This window comes from Delphinus delphis, chromosome 6, assembly GCF_949987515.2.
Source record: "Delphinus delphis chromosome 6, mDelDel1.2, whole genome shotgun sequence".
NCBI classification, from domain to species: domain Eukaryota; kingdom Metazoa; phylum Chordata; class Mammalia; order Artiodactyla; family Delphinidae; genus Delphinus; species Delphinus delphis.
In genome coordinates, this window is record NC_082688.1 from 99,443,330 (window position 1) to 99,463,402 (window position 20,073).

The 20,073-nt window shown below is 36.8% G+C and overlaps 1 protein-coding gene across 4 annotated transcripts in view; it reads left to right on the top strand.

The window, feature by feature from the left end:
- PPP3CC (protein phosphatase 3 catalytic subunit gamma) overlaps positions 1–20,073 on the top strand; it is a 93,590-nt gene that overhangs the window by 43,447 nt on the left and 30,070 nt on the right. For all 4 annotated transcript variants that reach the window (XM_060015143.1, XM_060015145.1, XM_060015144.1 and 1 more), the window contains exons 4-5: positions 9,804–9,915; positions 19,597–19,742. In XM_060015143.1, coding sequence (XP_059871126.1) covers positions 9,804–9,915; positions 19,597–19,742 — 258 coding nt within the window. The remainder of the gene's footprint in view (positions 1–9,803; positions 9,916–19,596; positions 19,743–20,073) is intronic.

Consider the following 20,073-nt stretch of genomic DNA (forward strand, 5'->3'; position numbering starts at 1 on the left):
GAATAATTTATGATACTGTTACACATAGGAAGTACATGTTCATTGAAGGAAAAAATGATTACAGTTAATGAAGTTAATGAAAACTCACAATTTATATATTTTGAAAATTGTATGATGACAGGAAAATGGTTAGATTTAAAACAAAGTATAAGTTTTTATGTACAAAAGATAAAACTATTTCAAAACCTAACAGAATGACTTGAGTACAGTGGAACCACAGTACATTCATATTTAATGTCCGTTGATTCAGCTGTACATGCTTGGCAAATAAAAGAGAAGTAACTTTTGAAATAGTGCAGGTAATCGAATTTATAATATCCCCAGAATAAGCATGAGATGAGAAATTGAGTCTGCTTGCTGTTCTTGCAATCTTTAGTTCTGCCTCTCCCTCGTAGTGTGGGACCCTCACTGTACTATGTGGTTAAAGGTTTATTGTTCATGCAGCATCACTCCTAAATACAAGTCAACCCTCTCACCTGGTACTCAACCAAAAAAGCAGCTGTGATACTAAAGCTGCCAGAAAAATAAACAACAAGAGAAATATATCTTACTCTTTAGTTAGATAGATAGTCTAAGTGCATGAATCAGAAAAGTTCAGTGTTATCTTGCCAGTGTCTCAAATTCATTTAGTGTCATCTATGAGTTCGAAAGTTAATGATAGAAGCTAAGGAAATAAGCACATTCTCCCTGCTGCTCAGTAATTTCCCAAGATTTCTAAATAGGTACCTGGGATGGGTGGAGATCATACTTGCAGACTGTAACATTAAAAGCTTCCCATATTCCTATCCACATCCTATTTTAATAGACAGTATGTCAAAAGTATGGGTGTTTGAAAGACTCACTGAATGCTTAGTTCTTTGTGTTTAGTAGCATGAGGAAGTTTTAGAGGCTGAAGAAAAGAATACAGAACTTACTGAATTTGTAATTAATTTTATTTAATGAAATAACTTTTTTAAAAAATTTTATTTATATATTTTTATTTTTGGCTGTGTTGGGTCTTCGTTTCTGTGCTTTGGCTTCCTCTAGTTGCGGCAAGCGGGGGCCACTCTACATCGCGGTTCGCAGGTCTCTCACTGTCGCAGCGTCTCTTGTTGTGGAGCACAAGCTCCAGACGCACAGGCTCAGTAGTTGTGGCTCATGGGCCCAGTTGCTCCGCGGCATGTGGGATCTTCCCAGACCAGGACTCGAACCCGTGTCCCCTGCATTGGCAGGCAGATTCTCAACTACTGCGCCTCCAGGGAAGCCCAGAAATAACTTTTTAAAAGGATAAATATTGTGCCAAATCATCCTCTGATTACATACTTTAAAAATAGTTTCAATGCATCAGTATATTCACAATACACACACACACACACACACACACACACACACACAGACCCACGATGAGTTTTGTACACATATGCCATATTCAGAATATTTTGTGTTAACATATTTTTTCTGTCACTCATCAACAAATGTTTCCTGAGTGCCAACTTTATGGCAGGCTCTGAGCATCAAATAATGAGTAGGATTCATGGTCTCTATGGGAGCTGACAGTCTAATAGAAAAGATTACTTATGAATAGATCGCTCAGTATGATATGAAAATATTTATTTATTTTAATATTTATTTATGTATTTTGGCTGTGCCGGGTCTTTGTTGCAGCATGCGGTATCTTTTAGTTGTGGCATGCAGACTTCTTAGTTGCAGCATGTGGGTTCTCAGTTGTAGCGTGTGAACTCTTAGTTGCGGCATGCATACGGGATCTAGTTCCCCGACCAGGGGTTGAACCCCAGCCCCCTGCCTTGCGAGCATGGAGTCTTACCCACTGAACCACCAGGGAAGTCCCCAAAAGTACTTATTTAATTATTAGCAATATTCTTCATATTAGGACTGAGCACAGTGCCTGACACATAGTAGGCACTCAATATTTGTTGACTGAATGAATGTTAATAAATCATAGTTTATATTTGGCTTTATCATGCTATTTGATGTTTGGCTAACAAAGCATTTTTCTGGAACAGCTTAAGAGATAAATGAATCAAAACTTTAAATTGACAATGCTGTATTATACCAGTTTTAAAACTGAACTGTAGGATATATCTCATGTTTGTTGGAAGCCACTTATAGACCACTAAGATTATATAGATTTCTGTAAGCTACAACTTAGTCTAACATGATACAAGTATATACTTGAACAATAAATTTTTATCAATGTGCTTGATAAGCATGAGTGGTGATGTTTTTGTCAAACAGATGAAAATAAGGTGATGGTGTCCCTATTATAATTTGTTGTTATAAAGAGTCATTTTTTTGTAGAAAAATTGGGAAATGCAGAATCTAAGAAAAAAATTCTTACAAATAAAGTTATAAATGAATTATAATGAAATTACTGTTAACATTTTGTTGTATTTCCTCACAGTCTTTTTCTTCTTTTACATGTGTATATTTTTTAAAGAAAGTTGAGATCGTTGTGTGCATTCTCTTTTGTAGTCTTTCCCCCCGACTCATCATTGTCTTGAGAGCACTTTTCTCTATCATTAAAATTTCTCCAAAAGTATGATTAGTGGTATAAATACCGTAGTTTATTTCACCATTTCTCTTTGGATAATTTGGTTTGTAGCAGGTACTGCTTATTTGCCTACCTTTTCTCTCCTCCTTCCTTACTATCAAATCCCTGTTTTGTTCAGATAAATAGGATTGGGGGTTGTCAGGGATAACTAAATAGGTACCTGGGATGGGTGGAGGTCATACTTGCAGATTGTAACATTGCACACTCTACCTATTTAAAAGTTCTCAGGGAGAACTTTTAATTTCAGAGAGGGAAGGCCCTTATCCCAGCCCAAGGGAATGAATTCTGGTTGGTTTGAACTAGTCATGGCAATCCATTCCCTGTTACCAGTGACTAGTCCAGGGTAAACATGAGATCCTCTTTTGCCCAGTAATATATAAAGGGACTTCTGCATGTTGTGTTGTCATTGTTATTTGTGTGTGTTGTTTTGAAATTTTTTCTTTCCAGATGAAAAGACTCTTGCAAGGTGAAAGCTTTTGGACCCCCATTCCCCTATGTCATGTCAAATGTGGGTGTGTGTACTGTAGCAGCCATTTTGTGACCATGAGGAGGTGCTATAACTAAGAATGAAAAGCAGACCTGCTGTGAATAGCAGATCAAAGAGGGAGAGGGGGCATGATTTCTTGGTGAAGATGTTGAGCTGGTACACTAAACCTAGACATCTTGCCTCCAGACTGTTTGTTTTCTGAGATGTTTAAATGTCTTTATGGCTTAAGCAGCAGTTAATTGGATATTGTATCACTTGTACTGTAAGTGGTACAACGTTGTTTTCCAGTTGTTTCCATTCTGCATATTGCTGCAATTAACATCTTTTTGAATACATCTTTAATAGCATTTCTGATATTTCCTTAGATTGGATTCTTATAATAGAATGAGTATTTTTAAGAGTGTGAGCATTTCTAAGACTTTTGATATGTATTGCCAAATCGTTTTCACAGAACTTTATTTTCTCTTCCATACTTAATAATTTCTCTTTCCTTGAGCCTGTATGAGAGAATCAAGGCATGATGATATTTTTTTTTTCCATGCCCAGAGCAAGCATTGATCTTTCCTGAAGTAACGTGGGCTTTGGTAGTACACCAGGGACTGGTCCAAATGTGACTGATAAAACAGAATAGTAAAGTTTCACTTTTGTCTGAGCCTTTTGATATTCCTTCTTCATTTGCACCCATTATAAAGTACTTCCTCTGTGGTAGGGGAAGCTAAATTTTAGTTTCCTTTCATTGATTTTATAATAAGAGAAAGGATTAAAGGGAACCTTTTCAGCATAGGATGTGTTGTACTAAATGCACAGGAGCCACCAAAGAGAAAATGTTATCAGATGTTTAGGTGATGTAAATGTTATCAGACGGACAACTAATGAACAGTTGTTGACATATAGAAATGATTCTTGAGATGGAGTAAAAATTCTGTTCACATAGGAATACAAAGAGTATCGAACAGATTTTTTGATAATCATGACCTTTAATTGATGTGTACAAGATAATTGTACAGTTGCATACTGATGTATAATACGAGGAAATAAAACTTGAGATTAGAGGCTGAGAAGTATATCAACCAAATTACATTGTAGTGTGGATGGGCATTATAACTCATTACTTCAAAAAGTTTAGTTGATCGTTACAGGAGGCAGAGATAAAGACCAAATAATTCAAAAGATATATCATGTTCTTGGTTGGGAAAGGTAAGTAGGAAGAGAGAAAGTGCTTTCTATGTTTATATATGAATTTAATGTACTTTTTCCTTGGAATATTTTGTGAAATTTGAAATATTATGTTGAAAACAAAAGTCAACCCAAAAAAGGAAAAAGCCATCCAATTATATTCGTATGTGTCTATATATTTACATTTTATAAAGTTTATTTTGCAAGGTGTGTCTCAAAATGTACATTATTTTGATCCAACAATTTCATTTTTGAGAAACTATACTGCAGATGTACTCATAATTATGTACAATGACATATGAATGGTTTGTCACAATAATTGAGAAGTTCTACTGGCATTTAATGAGCAGGGTTCAGGAATACAAAACATCCTGCAACAAAGAATTATGCTTGTTAATAGTACCTAAGTTGAGAGGCATTGTTAAATTCTGGGGATGCGGAGATAAACAAGCAAAGCCAAGTCCTTTATTATTTTGTTTTTTTTTTTTAATATTTATTTATTTATTTGGTTGCACCGGGTCTTAGTTGTGTCAGGTGGGCTCCTTAGTTGCGGCAGTCAGGCTTCTTAGTTGTGGCATGCACGTGGGATCTAGTTCCTGACCAGAGATCGAACTCGGGCCCCCTGCATTGGGAGTGCGGAATCTTAACCACTGCGACACCAGGGAAGTCCCTACTGTGTTTCCTAGTGAGAGAGATGGCATCTTATATTTGCTTAGTGTCTATGAAAATCAAATCAGAGTAAGGGACAAAAGGGGGACAGGAGTAGCTAATTTAGTTGGAGATCAGGGAAGTCCTATCTGAAGAGGTAATATTTGAACAAAAACTTGAATGACCTGAGGGAATGAGCCATGCGTAGATGGAGGGGTGGGGTGAGTACATCTCAGGCAAAGGGCATATCAAGTGTAAAAGCTCTGAGGAAGGAGCAAGCCTAAGGCAGCCCAGGAATAGAAACAAGGTCAGTGTGGCTAGACAGAATGAGTAAGGGGACAATGTAGACAGTGTATCAGAGACATAGGCAGGGTTTACATGATGTCAGGCCTTGCAAACCATGGTAGAGTTTGGGTTTTATTCTGAATGCAGTGGGAAGCCATTAGAGCTTTTTTGTTTGTTTATTTGTTTGTTAAGCATGGAAGTGACATATTCACATTTATTTATGTTTTAAAACAATTACTCTGGCTGTTACGTGGTGGACTGACTATGGGAGCCCAGAAAGACTAGATAGTAATCTTATCCAGTAAGCATAGGCAGGAGATGTTGGTGACTTAGAGTAGGCATTTTGAGAAGCATTTGGATTCAGGATTTTGAAGTCTTTCCTTTCAAAAAGGAGGGAAGTCTTGGTTGAATTAAGCTCTTAAGGTCATGGCACATTTATTACTAGTCTTTTCTAAGTCCCTCTATTGTTTTGTTTTGTTTTTCTTATCTGTGACCTCTATTTTCCTTACTCCCTCTCCCAACTATACATGTTGCTATTGTATTTAGTATATGCCTCAGAATACATATATTATTAATTTTTTAATATATAACGTTTTGGTGGGAAAAATATTTTAATTTTACATAAATGTTATGGTGCTATTCAGTCGTTCTCAAACTTTAGCATGCATCATAATTACCTGGAGGGCTTGTTCAAAAACAGATTGCTGGAGCCCACCCAGAATTTCTGATTCTTTAGGTCTGGAATAGACCCTGAGAATGTATATTCTAACAAGTTCCTGTGTGATGCTGATGTACCACACTTTGATATGAATGTGACCACCCTGAGAATCACTGCTGTAGCTGTCTTTCTGTTGATTTTTGTTTTTACATGTCAGTATGTTTTTAAGATCTATCTGGGTTTCTGTCTGCTCCATAGTATCCCATAGTATACATCTATGACATTTTAGTTCTCTGTTCTCAGTGGTGGACACTAGGTTGCCTCCAGTTTCTTTCTATCATGAACACTGCTGTGAAGCACACCCTTATATAAATCCACTTATGGTCCCATGTTTTAGTTTCTCTATGGTTTATGAACAAGAGTGGGATTGCTAGGGAAAAGGGTACCTACCTTCATATAACACTTGAACTGATTATTGTAGATCAGTCTTCAGAACAGCTGTACCAGTTTATACTCCTACCAGTAGCACCTAAGAGTTGATATTTCCTCCTGTCCCTCTTCCAGAATTTGGTTTTATCTCATTTTCTAATATTTACCAAAATGATAAAGTAGTATCTTATTGTCATTTCAATTAATATTTCTTTAATTACTAATGACACTGAGCATCTTCTCATATATTAGCCATTCCACCCATACAATCACTGTTAAGAGTTTCTTGTATGACATTTCAGAGATAGGTTAAGCATATACAAACATATTTGCATATCTGTTTTAAAAAATAAATGTACTTATTAAGGTACATTGCCCTTTAAGTGCTGCTTTATCTGGGTCCCACAGATTTTGACATGTATTGTTTTTATTATCATTCAGCATTTTTTAAAGAATTATCTTTAAACCCTAAGACAATGAAGCAGTATGTTTTTTGTTTCCAGTCATGTGGGATTTTTTTAGAGTTAGTATTTTGTTACTGATTCTAATTAGCATAATTTAATTAGAGAACATAATCTGAATAATATTCATTCTTTGGAATTTATTGAGACTCCCTTTGGAATTTATTGTGGTACCCAGTAGATTTTTGTGACTATCCCATATATACTTGAAAATAATGCATTCTGTACTTGTTCACTTGTTCTCTATAAGTTTGATTATTTTTGTTTGCTTGAACTATGATTTTTTGGGTCTGCGTCAAAATCTCCAGTTACAGTTATTGATTTATCTGTTTCTCACAATAGTTCTGTCAATTTTTGCTTATGTTTTGAAGCTGTATATGAATGAGATATGTATATTTTATGATTAGACTATACGATTGATTTTCATTATTCACGGATTCTGTATTTGTATATATGCCTCCCTACTAAAATTTATTTGTAATCCCCAAATCAATACACATAGTGATTTTGAGGTCCTAGGCCCTCTCAGCAGAAGGATCTAGGAGATATATATATGTATGCATATATATATATATATATACACGCATATGTATATATATGTACACACACTATATATATATAATATATATATATGTAGCTTGGTTATATATAGCGTGTGTATATATATATATATATTATATATTATATACATATATAACTTGGGTTAGTTCTCCCCCATCCCATCCCTTTCTTTGTTACTTTGTTATCCATTTATAATACAGTTAGGCTCATTTGTTACTGTTCATATTATATTTGGGGTTTCTATCACATGCTGGTTGATTTAAATACTTATTTTGAGTAATTTTAATACCCAAATAATTTTAATTACTGTGGTTCTAGAGGTCAAACCTATCTGAAGAGGTATGCTTTGAGAAGTGTCACTCCGGCCTCATCCCTCCTAACCTGTTCCCAGTCCCCACTTCTTTCCACCCATTTCCTCTATGCCTGCTCTAGGTAACCAGTCTCTTTAGTTTATGATTTATCTTTCCCTTATTTCTTATGCACAAATGAGCAGCTAATATATGTTTTTCTTATACCCCTTCTTTATTACATAAACAGTAGCATACTGTAGATACTCTTTCATTTTGCTTTTTTCTTAACAGTGTATCCTAGAAATTGCCCCAAATAAGTTTATAGAGAGATCTTTCTCATGTTTTTTTTCATAGCTTCATAGTACTTCATTGTGTGGATGTATCATAATTTGCTCAGCCTCTCTCCTTTGTATGGTCATTTAGGTTGTTTCAAATACTTTGCTATTACAAACAACACTGCAGCCTGTGTGTATGTATTTTCTTATTGTTGGAAGTGTATCTTCAGGGTAGGCTCCTAGATGTGGTCAAAAGTTAAATGTATATGTGGTTTTGTCAGTTCTTGCCGAATTGTTTTATACCATGCAAATTATTTTTATGTAGCCAGATTTACCCATCTTTTCTTTTCTTGCCTTTGAACTTTTAGTCATTAGTTTTAAAGTTTTTCCGTACACTAAAGCTAAAGAAAACTCACCTCATGTTTTCTTCTAGAACTTGTATGGTTGCATTTTGATATTTAGATCCCTTATCCATTTGTTATTCATTATGTGAGATATGGTTCTAATTTTTTTTTTGAAATAGCACCAGTTGTCCCAGAGACATTTCTTAAGAAGCTCATCATTTCTCCAGTGATTTAGGGTGCCCACCTTTCTTATATCTCAAATTTTTATATGTACGTGCATTAATTTCTGACCCATTTTATTCCACTGGTATATTTATCTACATATAGTGCCAGGACCACTATTTTAATTTAGGAAGTTTATAGTATGCTTTAACCATCTTTTTCAGTGTTTTTCTGGCTGTTTCCTGGCTGTTCTTACATGTTTATTTTGCCATATAAATTTTATTATCAACTTGTCTAACTCCATAAAATAGCTTATGGTATTTTTATTGGAAATGTAATGGGTTTATAAACTAGGAAAAACTATAATCTTTTCTTTTTTCTTTTTTTTTGGCTGCACTGTGCAGCATGTGGGATCTTAGTTCCCCGACCAGGGATAGAACCCTCGCCCCCTGCAGTGGGAGCGCAGAGGCTTAACCACTGGACTGCCAGGGAAGTCCCAAGAACTGTAATCTTTTAATGCTGAATCATCCTATCCAAAAACAGGGAATGTCTTTCCATTTGTTCATGTCTACTTTTGTGTCTTTCAGGAGTGTTTTTTTAACTTTTTCCTGGTATGAGTTTTATACATTTCTTGTTAAATTTATTCCTATGTAGTTAATCTTCTTTGCTGCTATTGTAAATGGAGTTTTGTCTAGCATTGTGTCCCACTTATTGTTTGTGTATATGAAGGCTATTTTGTGTGTTAATTTTATATCCTTGCATGTTACTGAATTTTTTATTAGTTTAGTTAGTTGTATCATTGATTCTTCTGGAGTTTATCAGGTATGCTATTATATCATCTGCAAATACAGATAGTTTTTGTTTTTCTTTACTCATTGTTAAGCCTCTAACTGATTTGTCTAATTCAGTTGGCTAATACCTCTAGTACAGTGTTGAATAGTAGTGGTATTAGTGGATATCCTTGCCTTGTTCCTGATTTTAGTCGAAATGTCTCTACTGTTTCTCCACTAAATAAAATACAGGTTTTAGGACTAAGGTATGTGTGTGGGTGACTTTATTGTAGAGATCTAGATATTTGGATGGAACATGGGAACAGAAATTAAGAGATTTCTATGAAGGCTACGCTCTTACGTTCTTTCAAATTCTAGGGCAGGGAGTTCCCTGGAGGTCTAGTGGTTGGGACTCTGTGCTTCCACTTCAGGGGGCACGGGTTCAATCCCTGGTCGGGGAACTAAGATCCCACATGCCATGTGGCACAGCCAAAAAAAAAAAAAAAACCCACAAAACCAAAAACAACAAAAAAGACAAATTCTAGGGCAACAACACAACACACTCAAAAGCTGGAATTCTTCATGTTTCAACTTGGGAATATCAAAGAGATACGCCATTATAGCAAGTCATTTGAATTTGTATAAATTGTCTTTATGTGTTATTGTGTTCAAAAATAAAAGTTTTATCCTTGTGTTTGTCTTGTAGTGTGTGCTGTTTTTATGGAGTTTAAAGATTAATCATCCCAAAACATTGTTTCTGCTTCGAGGAAATCATGAATGCAGGCATCTTACAGAATATTTCACCTTCAAACAGGAATGTAAGTATAATCACTCCTCCAGAACTTTTTAAGTTATCCTTTAGCCAGTCCCAGCGAATTAAACACAAAGAAAAGAAACTAATGGACCTCAAATGCTTCCTGTTCTGTTTTTGTTTTTGTTTTGTTTTGTTTTCTGGTGAGAACCTAGATTCCACTTTTTAACACTTGTTTTGAAAATAACTTTTGAGTATCCCCCTGGGTCTATAAGTAATACATTTAGGATATTTGGAAAACGTTAAAAAGTCCAAAGATATAAATTGTCCACAATTACACCACTTAAAATTAATCACTATTATCTCACTATTTGGTATATAGTCTTCTATTCTTTTCTGTATACATAAAAACCTATCATTGGGCTTCCTTGGTGGCGCAGTGATTGAGAGTCCACCTGCCAATGCAGGGGACGTGGGTTCGTGCCCCGGTCCGGGAAGATCCCACATGCCGCGGAGGGGCTGGGCCCGTGAGCCATGGCCGCTGAGCCTGTGCGTCTGGAGCCTGTGCTCTGCAACGGGAGAGGCCACAGCAGTGAGAGGCCCGTGTACTGCAAAAAAGAAAACAAAAAAAAACAAACCTATCATGAAATAGTTCAGATATATCTATATCCATACAATCCTCCCTTGATTTCCGGGGAATTGGTTCCAGGACCCCCACAGATACCCACATCCGCAGATTCTCAAGTCTCTTATCTAAAATGGTATATAGTATTTCCATATAACCTTCATGTATTCTCCTGTATTCTTTAAGTCATCTCTAGATTATTCATAATACCTAATACAAATGCCATGTAAATAGTTGTAAATACAATGTAAATGTTATGTAAATAGTTGCTGGCCCACTGCAAATTTAAGTTTTGCATGTTGGAACTTTCTGGAATTTTTTTTCCCCCAAATATTTTATTTTATTTTATTTTATTTTATTTATTTATTTTTTTTTTTGCGGTACGCGGGCCTCTCACTGTTGTGGCCTCTCCCGTTGCGGAGCCCAGGCTCCGGACGCGCAGGCTCAGCGGCCATGGCTCACGGGCCCAGCCGCTCCGTGGTATGTGGGATCTTCCCGGACCGGGGCACGAACCCGTGTCCCCTGCATCGGCAGGCGGACTCTCAACCACTGCGCCACCAGGGAAGCCCCCCCCAAATATTTTAGTTCCGCAGTTGGTTGAATCCGTGGATGCAGAACCTGTGGCTATGGAGAGCCAACTGTATATATTTTTGCAATAAAGTTGGGCTCATAGTATATGTACTGTTTAATAAACTGCTCTTTTCATGTTATATAATAGCATTTTTCCATTTTATTAAATATTTTTTAACATGACTTTAAAATATAATATTAATGTTTTTAAAGTATTCCATCTCATGAATGTACTATCGTGTGTGGCCAATTTAGTAGCAACTGTAGGGCATTTAGGTTGATTCCAACTATAAATAATACTGTAATAGTAAAAAAAAATTTATTATTAAAGGTAGAATTTTTTTGAAACTCAAAACATTACAAGCTGATTTAAAAAACAAAAACAGGGAATTCCCTGGTGGTCCAGTGGTCAGGATGCCGTGCTTCCACTTCCACTTCCACGAGGCCCAACTAAGATCCTGCAAAGCCTCAAGCCGTGAGGCGAAGCCAAAACAAAAACAAAAACCTCACAGATTTCTTTGACCAGAATCTAGGTACTCACAATTGGCTCTAAGTAACATGCAGCATGATGGTGACTATATTGGGCTTGTTTGGGAGAACTTGCCTCTGGACATTTGCACGTATCATCTCTTGTTTCCCCAGGTGTCTATCTGCTTAGAAGACCTACATCCTTACTTCATTCGTGTCATAGCCTCAGAGATTTTCTTCCCTGGTTGCTTTTTCTAAATTAAAATCTCATCACTTTATTCTCATACCCTACTTTTTTTTCCCATAGCATCTATCAATACCTGAAATTTTTATATATCCTATATATATATAATTTATATATTTTTAATATATTTATTTATTTACTGTCTTTCTCTCCCACCAGAATTTAAGCTGCATGACAGCAGGGAGGTGTTTTGTTCTCTGTTGTTTTTCCAGAACACTATCTAATAAGTCATAGTAGATGCTTAACAAATATTGATTGAATTAAATTGTTGAATGAATGATTCTTTGTGATTTATATCTTTAGAATAGACTCTCAGAAAAGAATTACTAGGTGTCAGGGCATGAACATTTTAAAGACTTTTGGTACATACTCTAGCACTCAGAAAAATTATATATCAGTTTATACTACATGGAATTTTTGTATTACTATACAAAATTCACTATTCCTTTGTTATAGTGAAAGGAAAATAGTGAAATAAAAAACAGAATTATACCTTTTTTATTTCTAAAGTGTTAGTACATTCTTTATAAAACAAGAAAGGTAGAATAATCTCTTGTCTAGCTCTAAAGTCTACCTCTTTCCCCCCATAATCCTGAATATATAAAAATGCTTTGGGACTTCCCTGGCGATCGACTGGTTAAGACTGCACTTCCACTGCGAGGGGCCAAGGGTTCCTCCCCTGGTCAGGGAAGTAAGATCCCACCTGCCATGTGGTGTGGCAAAAAAAAAAAAAAAACCTTTATTGTTCATATAATTGATATTTTGATCATGGATTTTACTTTGTGTCCTATTCAGATTTCTCTTCAGATTATCATCTTGGAGGAATATATTATATTTGAAGTTTTATTACCAAAAGAATATTCAAAGTTGAAAAAAACTTTGAAATTTGTTTTCAGAGACTCAGTTTATTCAGCTGCCACAAAATCCCTCTACTTACAACTTGAGAATGTTCCCAATGCTCATTTTAACTCGTTACCAGTAGCTTCCTACATTGAAGTTAGCAGTTGTGATGACAGCCTTCCTCCTAGTAACGCCTGAAATGAAAGGTCTTTCTTATTGAAAGAAATTTTAGAGTGTGAACACTTAAAAACCCTGTGAGAGAAAAGTCAGCTACAAATGGGCAAGATATAGATCATTCCAGGCCTTGGAACTTATTGAAATAAACACTTTAAATCAGTAATTAACCAGGAAGTTTAAAACAAATTAGATCTACTGTTGGTGAGTGTTTAAATTGGTGTAAAGTACTTGAAGAGTAATTTTGCAATATCCGTAAAAATTTCTGACCCAGCAGTTTGGCTTCTAGGAGTTTATCATGCAGATTGTATCTTTTCTTTTTTTAATTTATTTATTTTTATTTATTTTTGGCTGCGTCGGGTCTTTGTTGCTGCATGCGGGCTTTCTCTAGCTGCGGAGAGCAGGGGCTACTCTTCGTTGTGGTGCACGGTCTTCTCATTGTGGTGGCTTCTCTTGTTGTGCAGCACAGGCTCTAGGTGTGCAGGCTTCAGTTGTGGCGCACTGGCTTAGTTGCTCTGTGGCATGTGGGATCTTCCTGGACCAGGGCTCGAACCCGTGTCCCCTGCATTGGCAGGCGGATTCTTAACCGCTGCACCACCAGGGAAGCCCTGTATCTTTATTTTTTAATACTGCATAACAAATTACCACAAATTCAGCTGCTTAAAACAGCACATTTGTTATCTCATAGTTACTGCAGGTCAGAAGTCCAGGCACAGTATGGCTAAATTTGCTGCTCTGGGTCTCAATGGGCCAAAATTAAGGTGTCACCAAGGGCTGTGTTCTCATTTGGAGCTTGGTGTCTTCCAAGCTCACTAGTTGTTGGTGGTCCTCATTGACTGTAGGATTAAGGCCCCTATTTTCCTGCTAGCTGTTGGCTAGAAACTGCCCTCAGTTTCTAGAGCCCAAATGCATCTCTCTGCCTTCCTCTTCTGTGATCAGCCAGCTGGAGAAAACCCTCTGCTTTTCAGAGGCTCACCTGATTAGGTCAGGCCCATCCAGGAAAATCTCCCTTTTGCCATAATGATACATAATCATGGGAGTCTCAGTGTATTTCCAAGTTCCACCCACTCAAAGGGGCACAGATTATACAAAGGTATAGGTCATTGCAGGTCATTTTAGAATTCTGCCTACCACACTATATACTCAAAAAGATAAGAAGATATGGATGTATAAGGATGTTCATTATAGTGTTAATTGTAATAGCAAAAAAAAAATAATAAGGGATAATATATCTAAAAAATGGAATGGTAGGCAGCTGTTGTAAGATCAAGGTGGATCTAGATGTACTGATATGGAGAGCTGTTCAGATATATTGTTAGGTGATGGAAGCCATTTGCAGAACACGTATGGTGTGATCTCCTTTGTAAATTAAAAATATATAAGGTGCAGAAGTAATTGGTAACAGTGATTACCTGTGGGAAACTGGATCAGGAGGACTAGTACTTTTAATTTTTTACCTTCCCATAGGACTCCGTGAATTAGCTTTTCACCACCACCATGTAATACTATTATACCAATTTTTTAAACTGGTAACTTTCAAATTATCCATTTAGGGCCAAGCATTTAAAAGGCTTTTTAAAGCATCCCAGGTAATTCTGTAGCACACTGCTGGTTAAGAACACCTCTTCCAGAGGCTTGGAAAGTATCTACTGTTTGTCATTTGAGAACCACTTCATCAAGTACTTTAAAAATTGGAAATATTTTGCATTGTTTTTCTAAGCCAAATATTAAGGTGGTCCTCATTACACCTCTGTTTCCTTACTTGGGAAAATTAAACAGTGCCTATCAAGCAGTTAACAAAGGCCCTGGAATGCTCAATATTTGGCAATAGATAAGTAATGAAGAAAAAACTGTGTATGGATGCCTCTGAATTAAGATTCATGTTTTTTCGGTAACATTCTATGTAATTCTTCCTCTGTTTTTTCAGAGTTCTTTTTTTGATTAGTATAATTGGTTCAGACTGTTTTCAGAAAATAGAACAATAGGTTTGGGAAACATTTTGAGTGTGTCATTTTGCACAGGATTTCTTATCTCAGGTTTTTCTTTGCTTTTCACAGCTGTAATTTAAACCACGTTTCTTTCTTTTTCTCTTATCTGCCAATATACTCCTGTTTCATTCTAATGCTGCATCCGAAATGTTAATAAATCTTGGAATAAGCACACAAATTCAAGTACAATTTCAAATTTTGTTCCTATATAAGGAAAGAGCATGTGTGCCACTTTGCATGAGTGTTTTTACTGATAAGCTGATCTTTCTTAAAGGGCCACTGTAACATTTAGAATCAGCACCTTATAACTACTGTTAAGTGATGCTTAGTTCCAAATTGTGCAGCTGCAATCTTGTTAATATTTCTAGGAGGGGCAGGTGGAGGCGTTTCTTTTCTTATATCAAGTTTTAAAGTGCTTTATATTGCAGAGATTTTTAAAATTTCTTTCAAATCCAGAGATAATTTGAGTAGCAAAGTATAACAGTTAATTTTTGACATATCATTTATCTTTGCAAAAACATCTCTTTATTGTTATGTACTTGGAAAGCAAGAAACCTAGTGGTTTTGTGATTCCATCTCATAGCTCTGGGTCCATATTTCTAAAGTAAATTAATTTCTTATTTCCAAGGGCCCCTTTTTTGATGTGTAGTTAAACAGCTTACTGAAATTACAGGAGGTTCCAGAAACTCCTGTAATTTTGTTAATGAAAACAGTATTGTTATGACAGGTTGATTTTTTTTTTGAAATAAACAAATGTTTGCCATTGTTCATTACTTATAGTAGCAAGAGATTGGTGTGGTTAGATTGTGGTATATCCATAAAGTGAAATATTATATAGATATTAAAAAAAACCAAAACTCTTCATATAACTATATGGCATGATCTCCAAAATATGTTACTAAGTCCAAAAAATAGGAATTCCCTGGCGGTGCAGTGGTTAGGACTCCGTGCTCTCACTGCCAGGTGCCTGGGTTCAATCCCTGATCCGGGAACTAAGACCCCTCGTGCTGCACAGCGCAGCCAAAAAAGAAAAGTACAAAAAGGGGCATCCCTGGTGGCTCAGTGGTTAAGAATTCGCCTGCCAATGCAGGAGACACGGGTTCGAGCAGCGGAGCAACTAAGCCCGTGTGGCACATCTACTGAGCTTGTGCTCTTGAGCCCGAGAGCCACAACTACTGAGCCTGCAAGCCACAACTACTGAAGCCCGCACGCCTAGAGCCCATGCTCTGCAACAGAAGCCACCACAATAAGAGGCCTGCACACCGCAACGAAGAGTAGGCCCCGCTCGCTGCAACCAGAGAAAAGCCCACGTGCAGCAATGAAGACTCAACGCAGCCAAAAGTAAAATAAATAAAACAAAATAAATAAATTTATTTAAAAAAAGAAGTCCAAAGAGCAAGTGAAAACAGTGTACATATTCTACATTTATGTTAAAAAACAAAAGGATGTTGTGAAAATGGAATAAATATACATATCTGCATATGTATGCGTAGAATATCTTTATAAAGACACCCAGGAAGCTAATTGCCTGCAAAGAGGGGGAGGAGGCACTAATTCTGAACCTTTCTTTTTTTGAACCTATTACCTTTGTTTTAAAAAAACAGTGAAAGCAAATAAAAATTAAAACAAATATATAATCACTGTTTAGACCGGGTCATGGTTTCCTGCAAATAGTGCTGACTCTCAAAATTACGTTCAAAGAATATTGTTGAAAATTTTGTTTTGTTAATGTTATATTATTGATACTAGTTAGAACTTGTATCAGTGTGAACCTATGACTGAGGTGCATGTTTCCTTCATTGTGGGATATATCTTACAATTTATCATGAAAATAAAACACTTGAGTCAGCTAATTTAACCTTTGGTAATTATATATTTGGCTCTTTAGATTCTCCTACTAAATATTTAATTTAAAAGTAATGATTGGGAGGAGTATTGCATCATGTTAAGAGCATGAACAGGTTCTAGTTTTGCCACTTACTAGTTGCAGCTTTGGACAACTGAGCCCAGTTTCCTCAGCTTTTTATTTTTATTTTATTTTATTTTTTTGCGGTACGCGGGCCTCTCACTGTTGTGGCCTCTCCCGTTGCGGAGCACAGGCTCTGGACCCGCAGGCTCAGCGGCCATGGCTCACGGGCCCAGCCGCTCCGCGGCATGTGGGATCTTCCCGGACTGGGCCACGAACCCGCATCCCCTGCATCGGCAGGTGGACTCTCAACCACTGCGCCACCAGGGAAGCCCTTCCTCAGCTTTTTAATGAAGATTATGTACCTACTTCACAGGGTTTCAGTGAGGATAAAATAAGGTAATTTTATTGGTTAACACTTATATAGAACCAACTTTGTGTCATACATTATTCAAAGCATTTTACATATGTGAATTCATTTAATCCTCACAGCAACCTTGTAATGTAGGTGGGTATTATTATTAGGCCTATATTATAGATGAGGAAGTAAAGGCACAGAGAGTCAAGTAATTCGTCCAAAGTACTATTGCTAGTAAGTGGCGGAGCTGAGGTTCGAATCCAGGCAGTCAGGTTCCAGACTCCATTCCACTGTGTTGAACACTTAACTCACTGATGGCACAGGTACATTGTGAGCCTTCAACAGATTTCAAAAATAAAGGTGATATAACAATAAATATTACTATACAAGGATTATATATCCATCCTAGAAAATACAGCTAAACTAAGTCATCTTCAATCTAACCCCTCAGAAAATAAAAATGTTGGTATTTATATACATATTCATAAACTTTAAGAAAATTAAAATGGTAACATTCTGTAACCCATTTTGGTTGTGCACTTTGTTTAATTTGATTTGTGACTTTCTGTTTTAATTTACAAAATGGGTTAGGACACTGTATTACTTTCTGTCTTTCTCCAGACTTGGTAGTCTTCTGGAAGTAGGCTAAGGAACTCCTTTGAGTCATTCTTTGGGTTGAAAGGCATCTTATTGATGTAAAATGGTATTTGGAGCATGAATTAATAACTAATTAAAATCCCTGCCTATATGCAACCTTAGGACTCTTACAAAGGAATTCCTTATTGATGTTGGCAACAGGGGGAACTCTGGCTCCATGGATTTACAGGAGAAAAAGTCAAATCACTGGCCACAAATGAAAGGGTTTTTTCCCCTTAATTTTTTTTCCTTTAACACACTTTTTGGCCAGTGCTGGGTCTACTTCAGAGATAGCCAAACGTGTAGTGCTCAGATACAAAGCAGAATATAAGGATGTAATTGCAAGGAGATAGAAAGATGCAGAAGATATGGCTTTTATTAACTTGAATGTCATAATAGAGTTAGCATATATTGTGAAATAGATGATCTTAACTGCCTTTGTGGTAATACAGAATGCTCTAAAAGTTTATAAAGGAACTCACTCCTCCCTTAATGCCCTCAAATCCTGATCAGTATTGGCAGTAGACAGTCTTCACCTTCTGGGATGAAGCACCTTAAGTGTGGTCCACTGGTTACACCTTCCCTTTAGGGATCTCTCTCCAGTCATTCCTGCTACCCATGTACTGCACTCTGGCCCAAATCTGGACACATCACCCTTCACATTATTCCCCAGAGCCTTGCCAAGACCAGGCTCTGGTACTTGAACATGTCTTTTCTAAAAGCATGGAGATTACAAGAAGAAAATAAACACAGAAATAATTACCAACTAGATAATCTGACTCAGTTGCTATAGTGTTGTTCTCTGGGGCCTGTAGGCTTTGTCTCATCTTCACAGAATCTTGGAAGAGAAGGAGCTCACAGTTCTGTAGGGCTGCCTGCCTGTATAACTTGTGGCCGTCTCCACCAGTATGCGCCTCCTAGCATACTGGCTTTTTGAACCCAAGGCCAAAGAAGAAAACGTTCCCTTTCTCTTTAAATTAAAGCCATCTGCCAACTACTATTTCATGACCTGTTCTTTTTAGATAATTGTGGAAGCCAACCCACTGTCTGCCCACTGGAGTGTTTTTTTGTTCTGTAGCCTCAAAATGACAACCACATCAAAATACAGTTCACTGAGATGAACATTTTTACATAAAATAAAATCAGGACATAATTTGGTTGAAGACCTTAAAAATCATGAGCAAAAATATTATTGACATTTTATTGATGATGCCTAAAACTTCAGTTTCTATTTATATATCTTCAATACCACCAGGAAGTCTTTTTAGACCCAATGCAGACTCACGAGAGACCATGGGGCATACATGGTGTCCATCCTAGAAGAGTACAGTTCAGGAAGGGCAGCATCAGGCATCCCTTTTCATGGAGTAGTCGTCATAGAAGTACATGCCGCAGTCTGGAGCTTTTCTGCCTTTTGCCTCCATTTCTCCCACCCTCTCCTAGTCACAGCTCAGGTGCAAGGAAACAGTACCCACATTGGGCAGATTAGGGAGCCACCCTGGCTTAGAAGCCTCATGCATCACAAATGCCAGTATCTCTTGTAAAAGTTTTATTGGCATAGCTTCCAGGATCCCACGAGGGACATACCTTACGAGTCACCACACTCAGAGAAGCCCAAAGCTATAGCTTCCGCCAGGTAATTGGGTAATTTTTACCATAAGAAATGTTGCCTAATAACACAGCTGATTACATTCACCTTATCAGGTTTCCAGGACAACAGAGCTAGAAAGTTAATCCAAGGTCACACTTGTAGAAAAAGAGGGAGATTTTGTTTGCCCTTTATCCACAACTTTTCAGAAATATCTGTACAAAGATGATTGTGTTTTCAAATTTGCCTGTAACAAATGGCTTTGGAGTAGCTTCATAATCAACTGGCATATATCCTTTTTCATGTATGATAAATTTTAACTCTCTTCCTTTGTTTTTCCTTTTTTGATAGGTCGAATCAAATATTCTGAACAGGTGTATGATGCGTGTATGGAAACATTTGACTGTCTTCCTCTTGCTGCCCTCTTAAACCAGCAGTTTCTGTGTGTACATGGAGGAATGTCACCTGAAATTACTTGTTTAGATGACATTCGGAAAGTAAGTAATCTTTCATTAGTCTCATGGAGTAAATATGCTTTTAATTTTGTTTTTTATTACAGTCAACTAATATGTCTTTATTGCTGAAAATTTTTAAATACAGATAATTAAAAGTAAGAAAATGGAAATCACCTGTGATCTTGTCATTGGGCAATAACTACTGTTAACATTTTCCTATATATCTTCCAGAAAATGTCTAATTTTTTTAAATAAATTTATTTTATTTATTTATTTATTTTTGGCTGCATTGGGTCTTCGTTGCTGCGCACGGGCTTTCTCCAGTTGCAGCGAGCGGGGGCCACTCCTCATTGCAGTGCGCAAGCTTCTCATT